This window comes from Cydia strobilella, chromosome 18, assembly GCF_947568885.1.
Source record: "Cydia strobilella chromosome 18, ilCydStro3.1, whole genome shotgun sequence".
Lineage (NCBI taxonomy): Eukaryota > Metazoa > Arthropoda > Insecta > Lepidoptera > Tortricidae > Cydia > Cydia strobilella.
The window spans coordinates 6,522,675-6,531,829 of NC_086058.1; the positions used below are offsets into that span (position 1 = coordinate 6,522,675).

Here is a 9,155-nt window from a genome sequence, read left to right on the forward strand (position 1 = left end):
GGCTTTAAATCGTTAACACACGGTTCAACCGGACCACAACCTTGGTGCCTGTGGCGTGGCCTGAGGACACGGCGGCTGTGTGTTAGAGATATTAGTGATATTACTGTGTATGGCGGAATGCTTTCCACACCATTGAGCATGGTACGGACCGTACCAAGGTCGCGGTTCTGTTCGACCGTATGTTATCTACTCGTAACGCTATGAATTTTACATAGTAGGGACACTCAACTGCAGCTATATCTCAATTCAGAGCCAGATTGTCTATTTCGCTCTAGTGGATTCTACAGTCAAGAAAATCTGTAATATTTATCAGACTCAATAGACAATCAGGCCTAGAATTCAGTTGTGTCTGCAAGGGTCCTTTCTCGCCAACATAAAGCATTCATCTTACTTGCATTAGGAACCTCTGCGGTGCACGCATGAGATTGAGAACCACGGCCGTCAATTTTATACGTAGAGAAAACACATCACTAAAAGCCATATCATAAAATGCCGCATTCCTAGACCTTTTTGCCATTTTATAAATATCCAAAATGTATAGTTTAAAGCTACGTGTAACAGCTTAGATATATGTTGTTATACATTCTGGCTTCACGCACCATACTTCCCTCTCGCTTACATAGGTAGTTTTAAACTATGAAGAGATGAATGCTTTATGTTAGCGATCGTCATCGGTGGCCCTCACGTGATAATTCTACCATAGGTAATAGTAGGTGCTGGAAATATAACCCCATTCGCATGAGAGCTTAAAAAGCGTCGCGTTAAAACCCTACGTTGGCGCTTTTTTATCGTTCTTAATATTTGTGTTCATATGAACGCTGAAAAATCATTGTGTCGCACTTTCTTCGATGTGCAAGAATAATAAGTTAGTAATTTAAATGTAAAATTATTGGCAATATCCATTTGTATTGCGAGAAAAATTAAATTTTATTAACCTTACCTTACCTCAATGATCAACAATATTTGCCTTTGTGAACATTTGAGGCTTCATACTGATAAGTTTTTTAACTGAGTGCCAATTTAAGCCCTCGCCGACGCTTTTTTAACGCTCGTCAGAATAGAAGCACGGAGTTCTGTACGCGCAATTCGATTAACGCTAAACGCTGAAAAAGCGCTCGATAAAAAAGCGCCGCGCTAAAAAACTGCCTTCGTCTAAACACATTATGATTATCCATTTGTATCATTCAAACGCTTTATTAACGCGCGTTGTAAAAGCGCTAGTGCAAATGAGGCTTAAAGGGACAGGAAATAACATGATGCGTGTTTTACGGTAGACGGTGTCGCACCTACCTGTATAAAAATTAAGTTGTATGTTTAGATGATTCATCCTAACAAAGATAAATATAACTCCGTAATAGATGGATACAGTCTAAGGAAAAAACGTGCCTCGAAAATCACGAAAATTCGATTCTCGAGCAGAGGGCGCCACTAGTTTTGGCCTACTCTCGTATAGAGGGCGTTGACGGTTTCGTTTGTTATTTACAATTTTAACGCATATCAGTGAAAGAACATGTGTCATAATCACATAAAAATAATTAATGCAAATAAAAAAATCATTTATCCATATTTAAATACATTTTAACGTATTTTTTATAAATCTTCATTTTTAGTTTTAAAGTATGTCGATAGATGGCAGTGAATTTACAGCGGTTACAAAATTTACTATGACAGTACCGCTCTATCTTATTATATCCTCTTTGATCCTAAAAAAGCTCCTAACAGCCGTTTTCGTAAACAATTCGAACGTAATAAACATTATATACGTAGATAATAACATAGGTTAATTAAGCGCGACTGTCCCGGTGTCCCAAAGAAAGACTACATGTGATGTTTTGCCCGCTTAATAAAACTTAGAGCACCCAGACTTAGAGCTCGAATTATACGCGGAAACGGCGACTGGGCACGAACTATGAGCAAACGAGACCTCGAGAAGTCAATGACTGCTGTAAGGAACCAATGTGCACATCGGCTACGCATGTTTGGTTCGCGCTCTAATCTGGATCGGACTTAATACAACTTAAAGGTTCGAGCGAGCGCTTTTACAACGCGCGTTAAAAAAGCGTTTAAATAACGCAAATAGATACATATGTATATTCACACGATGGCGGTGGCGCTTTTATCAAACGTTATTGGATTTCCGACTTTAAGCGTTGGTCGTTAAATCGAATTTAGCGTGCGGACGAATTCAAGCGCTTTTTTATCGCGCGTTGTAAAAGCGCTCGTGCTAATGGTGTCCTGTTAATTTCACACACCCATCCTACCATCTCGCACAAAATGTATCTAAGAATATATTTCCACGTAGGTTGTCTAAACTATATCAAGACCGCTGTTTGAAGGCAGTTGTGTGTCTTGGTTAGCACTGTAATACATATATTAAATATATTAATAACGGGTTACTCACGTGTTTTAAGTCGAAAACGCTCGACATGTTTCACTCCGTACCGAGGAGCGTCATCAGGAGCTTGCGTCGACGGTGACGGACCGGCGCAGACTGCGGGCCGCAGCCCTCCGCGCCCGATGACTCGGCGCGGGCGCCGGTGGCGGCAGGGGGGGCGAGAAACTACCCTCGTTTACGGCATTATTGTCAAATGATGGGTTGCACACAACACTCACTACGTCATTCGCTAATGGTTCGTCCACACTGTCCACCGACGTAGTACCCAAAACAGTTTTCCAGCTCGGAGGCACTGACCAACCACAATCACGGTTAAAATTCGGATGACGACCAATTTCGATAGCCTTCCGTACTTTTCGCTGAATCACAAACTTTTCTTTCGCCAGCACAGTTACCTTATCGAAACGTATATAGTGAGTCGAATCCGAATCCAACACGTGTTCCGTCACCGCAGAACCCCGGCTATCCCTGTTCTTCATACTACGTATGTGCTCGGACAATCTGGTGGAAATGTTTCGGCCCGTCTCTCCTATGTAGTTTTTCCCACAGGAGCAAGGAATCATGTATACACCCGGACTGTTCAAAGGCTCCCTATCCTTTGGCGAACGCAGCACCTGTCCTAGCTTCATATGAGGACGGAAAATCGTCTTAATGCAGTATCTCCGGCGTAATAAGTGTCCGATTTTATCCGTCACGCCCTTAATGTAAGGTAGGTATAGGGGCAATCTCTCTGCCGTAGTTAAACGGGGACGCGCTGATGCGTTCGCAACACGATAACTCTGCCTCCAGTTATAGCCATTGCATTCCAATACCCGCCTCACGTGACCCAGCTCATGGTCCAAGTTCTGTGGATCACAGAGGTTCAAGGCCCGATTAAACAGTGTTCTGGGCACAGAAGATAAGTGGCACGGATGATGGTGCGAATCTGCCCTCAGATATCGATCTGTATGTGTTGGTTTACGATACACTGTGGTTTGTATCCGCCCACAAGGTTTACGCATAACCAAGACATCCAGAAACGGCAGCTTTCCTTCGTTTTCTTCCTCCACTGTGAACTGGATCTTGTGATGCCTGGTATTGAGGTGCTCCGTGAGATCCCTTAGGCTGTTTTGACACGTGAGTGACCCGTTATTAATATATTTAATATGTCTATGTCTCACGGAAGTTTTGTTATTAAAACTGTAATTCATAATCATAAATCATTTATTTATTGCATTCATGTACAACAGTACAACATAATAAGTAGGTAACTACAAAGTACCATGTATGTGAAAAATGAACCCGGGCAGGGTGTAGCAAATTTGTTTTATTTTAATAGTAAAGGTAAGGTATCATCAATCATCGCATTACGTTGACAAGTAAACATTATGTTTCAGTATCGTATCTTTGCGTCGTTGTCACTTTTGGGTTCACTGTAATGGAATGCTCACTCATGGTTACGGCGGTTACGTTTAAGATTTGTGACTTTTTTTTTTGTTTAAAATTTGCTAATACCTATAAACTCCAGTATGAATGGGTGTTAATTTGAAATCCCTACAAAACCCCCTAGTCACTAGACCAGTGATCATAAACTTAATGTGTACCTACCTATTAGAAAAACTATGGAAATACACATTTCAACAGTTCTCAATACGGAACCCATGTGAAAGGGCACACTTTTAGTAACTTTATATTTTCTATAAATTCCCGTATGTATGAGGCGTGGCACAGTTAGTTTACGTTTCCTTCCTATGATTACTGTCATGCAGTTCAAACCTACTGTACTAGGTAGGTACTCTTGTTAGACATCATATGTCGAATAAACGTGCTGGTTTTGTTCACCATGAATTTCTCTCTACCATATTTAATTAGTATTTTAACGTTCGAACCCACTTTGGCAGACACGGCTTCTTTCATTGCAAATTCTGAGTTCGAATACCGAAAGAAAACTTCAATAGTATGGCATCAAGCCGATTTCGACCAAGTAACAAAACTCCTGTCAAATTACCAAGGAAGTGTAGCAACAATTCACACGTACGAGAACCAGGACCGATCAATAGACATACAACAAGCGATCCTGTTTGTAACGTCATCCTACGAATTCCATAAATTCGTGGCGAATTTACCTAAAAATGTTACTTCTCCGAGCAAAGTCATAACAGTTGTAACGAATCCCATCCCAGATCTCAGTAATATTACGAAGATAGCTTGGAAATATTATATTACGGATTTACTAATTCTGATTCAAAATGAGAACCAGTCTGAAATGTACACGTACTATCCCTACCGCAATAATGTTTGTGGAAACACTTGTCCGATTAAAGTGGATTTCAAAGAAAACTTTTTCCCGAGTAAGTTTAAAAATCTTCTCGGATGCCAAACTCGAGTGGGAACATGGGCAGCAGTTGTTAAGCCCTATTTAGAAGTAAAGTGTGTTAACGGTTCATCTCCTTTCATTAAAGGAATTTTCGGTAACCTGTTCATGCTGATAGCCCAACACATGAATACCACAGTGAATGTGTTATGTGTGAGTTATGACGAAATATATTCATTGAATGAAGGAAATATCCATGTCCTCACGCCGCTGATACCCGAAGATTGGTATACCTCGGTATACCAGACTACAGCAATAAGTCACTTCTTTGAGATGGTTTGGTGTGGACCTTCGCAGCGGGAAATCCACGCTTGGATTAAAGTTTTAGTGCCTTTCATGAATAAAATTATAGTTCTGCTCTGTGCCGCATTTATAGCGCTTGTGGTGCTACTAAAGATCATTAGCAAGATTGAACCAATTAACAAGAGCTTCCACATAGTCTGGAACATCTTAGCGATTCTCTTAGGGCAACAGGCTGAATTTGTAACAAAATCTCGCTTGGTGAATTTCCTTTTTGTGCTTTGGATTTGGTTCAGTATGGTGGTAACCACTGCTTATAACGGGCTATTAGTAAAAGGTTTGCAGACGAAACTTCTGGAGCCGCGGTTTGACACAGTTGCGAATGCTATTAGTTTAGTAGACGGCTATGGAGGAGCCGAGTGGTATAGGGAATGGTATAAAGGCACTCCTATTTGGAACAGATTTGAGGAGATCGACTTAGTTGAAGAAGTCGAAAACCTGATCCGCATATCGCAGGGTAAGAGATATCTTCTTTTGACTGAAAGATTGATGTTGTTAGGGTATCGTTTGCAAATCTTGAAGGGCACCGAAGGTATACAAGCTATTACGACACTTGTTCGCGCCCGATGGGGAGGTGGAGTAAGAATAAACACCGCGCAAAGCAGGCTGGTAGAAGCCGGTTTTTTACAGAAATTAATTCGAGATGAGGAACTTGCGGTTGCCAAGAGCGAAGCCAAGCTGAGAAGAAACTCTTCTGACACGGACGCTGGACATTTAGACATCGTAAAGCTCGGCTCTTGTTTCTTTTTTATAGGGATCATGTGGCTGGTGTGTTGTTTAATTTTACTATTAGAGATTGTTCACTATAGGCTCCAGAAGCCGAATGTCAAAGAAAATTTTCAGACTAAACTGTTTTAAGTAAGTAGGTTAGTAGTAACCCAAAAGAAAAACGTCCGTATGAGAAAATTTATATTAGTCACATGAATGAGACAAAAATGTTGGAAAATGTTAATAAAGTTTCATTAAATAACACAATTGTTTTATTTAATTGTGGATTTCTAAACAAACGCCTGTGCCTCGAACATTGTTGTACAGTATTATACTATTTCATCAAGTGGTTTATAATGCTTAATAATGTCAAACGTTGTCTTTACAGTGGAATGCAGGGAAGATTAGCTGAGCAGTCCTTCAGGCGGTACAGCCGTGGCGCGGAGCGCTTCGGCAACATCTACCAATAGAACTATTGTCACTATAGGCCTACAACCTAGTAATCACGGTCATGCTTCTAGTCCTGAAAAAGCGAAACGCTATCTGCTAGAGTGAGATGGTAATATTGACCTTCATTGCTTTCACACTCGACGGGTACAGATTCTACCCAAAAACACATCCATTCAAAAACCTTCGTTACTACTCGTAGATATATTTCGGGTGTAGCCTCTCCTCTTGCAGAACTGCAAGCAGGAGCGTGCATAGAGGTTTATTACTTAACTGAGATGTCGACGCGGAGACGGATTCGTCTGATTCGTATCAAGCTCAGTAAGTAAAGTTAAAATGTGAGCAAAGATATTTCCAAACTTAACCACCTTCTGCATGCGCCACCGCGGTATTTCTTTACGAGCCGCTTGAGTTAAGTGATAAGACTGTAATTCCAACATTCCTCCAGCAAATAACTGAATACCGACATAAAAAATTATGGATTGTGCGAGTAAGCAGTACTTATCTCCATTTCTTTGTAATCACTACAAATATGCAATTAGTTTTGTTTGTTTGTATAGTCTGCGCGCGATGGATAACAAAGATTATTGTGGATAATTACATTAAATGGGCCAACCAGGGCAAAATCTTTCAAATTCAACGAAGTTTCAAATTGAACGAATTTTCAAACGCAAGTAACTACTTAAATACAGCAGAGTTGTTTAGCGCGGCACAATTATATTTAAATTTCCTGGTATTCCTAACGGTCGAGACTTATGCCTAACATATTATTGTAATTATTATAAAATATAAATGATGTTGTTGAAAACGATTTGCTGAAGTTGCCAAAATTCCCGTACCTACTTCTAGTGGTGTACATACGAGTGTAGATAGATAGGTAGGTATAGTAAATGACTACTCTTAGTGCCACTTACGATATTCAATTTTGTATTCGGAACGCTGCTCATGCCTTCCGATTCCGATTCTTCTCGGTGAGCTCTCCAAAGTTTGAAAAAGAAACTAGTTCTTCAATCCTTTTCACTCTATCACATTAGTGAAGTCTGAAAAGGACACTGCGAATCGGGTTTTTTTTACTTTGAGAGTAGCTCTTGGCTCTGTCGCTCTGTAAATATTATTGTAATTACTGTGTACTTATTATCGAATGTAAACATAAGAAGAACAATAATTAAAAATAAAAGTATATATTTAAACTTAATGCCTTATTGACCAAAGTCTTAAAACTAGTTTTGGATGTAATTGTAAAATTATATCCCATAGGTATTTTCATTATAATTGTTTATTGTTGTAAAGTTTATGAGAAACGTTCGTTTCGATTGGCAAGTCTTTCTTAACGTCTATAACTGTAAGATATCTTGCATACCTTAACGTGTAACTCAAATACCTATATGTCTTAGCTTTATGGACATTTTCCAGTTGTGGTAACACACTTGTGTGTTTATGAATATCTTCATACTTAACTTCAACAGTGCCCTAAGATATTAATATTATTCACATCCAAGTTCATATTAAGCCCATTTTTGTAAACCCCGAAAGCAGTAAAATGTAAATTGGACACAATTACCTACCTTAAGGCCTCATACGCACGAGCGCTTTTTCAACGCGCGTTAAGTAAGCGCTTGAATCCGTCCGCACGCTAAATTCGATTTAACGACCAACGCTTAAAATCGAAAATCCAACAATGCTTGATAAAAAGTGCCACCGCCATCGCGTGAATAAATAAATGCATGTATCAATTTGTGTCATTCAAGCGCTTTTTTAACGCGCGTTGTAAAAGCGCTAGTGCTAATGAGGCCTAAGAGGAGAGCGTTTGCACACTGACGTTTTTCGCCAATGGCGCGATGGCAGTAGATAGTAGAACCAAAAAAAAACAAACACTGCCTTTAAGCGCAACGCTGCGCCGGCGAGAAACGCTAGTGTGTAAAGGGTCTAAACTTAGTTAAACTTAGTAAATAAACAATCCTCAGTAAACGGTAACACAAGACAATACACTTACCTATAGTTTTTTGGTGAATACGGCAGAAAGTTAACTTTAATGTACATTCGAACTGTATCTGTAGAAATAGTTACGAGTGTTGGACACTTAACACGACATTTTGTATTCGATAAAATATTTTTAAGTGGATTGTGTGAATTTTTACTGTTTTACAATCGTTTGCGTTGACTTTCGTAATTCCAACGAAGACTGCCCTATATTTAATTGAGATCTATTTTATATATATACTAAACACAAACCTAATGCTAGTCAGTCGGGATAACGTAGGATGTAAGAGTCACCATGAGGTTTAACAATTTTAAGCTGTAGTTCCGATTGTTATGGCATAGACATATGCAATTTGAAAATCTATCTGTATTTCATTCGTTAGTGACCTGTTGAATTGAATGAAAGATTTATACTTTGCGATTTTACTGCAGAGACGAATAAATTATTAAAAAATATCATCTTATACAAAATGCGGTCCTCCGAGTCCATTACCACACTAAATGGCTTCATAAATTTGTGCCAAGCAGCATTTAGTATAAGACTGCGACCTAACTGTTATTCGCGACTAATTCTCTTATCATAAAAATTAGGTATTTTTAAATGGGACTTAAAATTAACACAAAATATAGCAATTTGATTTAACTTTACAGTTGAACCGCAAAGCAAACAGAACCCGTTGGACTGATTGTGACCACATCGGAGGTCAAAAGCGAACTATTTAGATCTACAAAATCGTATGTCATTTACTTTCGAGACTTTTTAAATAATTTAAAATATTAGACCTCAAAAGTCGTTTGAATTCTAGTCAATGTACCATATCATTTTTGAGAGTTATGTTACGATACTTTGATACACGTACATGTAAGGGTTAGTTAATCATGTTGTTACAGATATGTTTTTATAAAGCAAACAAATGAGTTATTAGGACATTATGATGTGGACGAAAATAAAAATTCATTTACTTGAAAATG

At 39.1% G+C, this 9,155-nt stretch overlaps 2 protein-coding genes across 2 annotated transcripts in view; both read left to right on the forward strand.

Moving 5' to 3' along the window:
* Positions 1-9,138, forward strand: part of LOC134749660 (cell adhesion molecule Dscam2) — a 97,213-nt gene extending 88,075 nt beyond the window's left edge. The window contains exon 37 of the mRNA XM_063684676.1: positions 6,145-9,138. The gene's annotated coding sequence lies outside the window, so the exon portion shown is untranslated. The remainder of the gene's footprint in view (positions 1-6,144) is intronic.
* On the forward strand, positions 4,218-5,932 carry LOC134749661 (uncharacterized). Its single transcript, XM_063684677.1, has one exon. It carries the CDS (start codon positions 4,218-4,220, stop codon positions 5,904-5,906), a length of 1,689 nt encoding a protein of 562 aa, XP_063540747.1. The 3' UTR covers positions 5,907-5,932.
* Positions 9,139-9,155: the final 17 nt, after the last annotated feature.

What these genes read in the sequence shown, in the direction of transcription:
- LOC134749661 (XM_063684677.1), top strand. Translation starts at nt 4,218, where the DNA reads ATGAATTTCTCTCTACCATATTTAATTAGTATTTTAACGTTCGAACCC.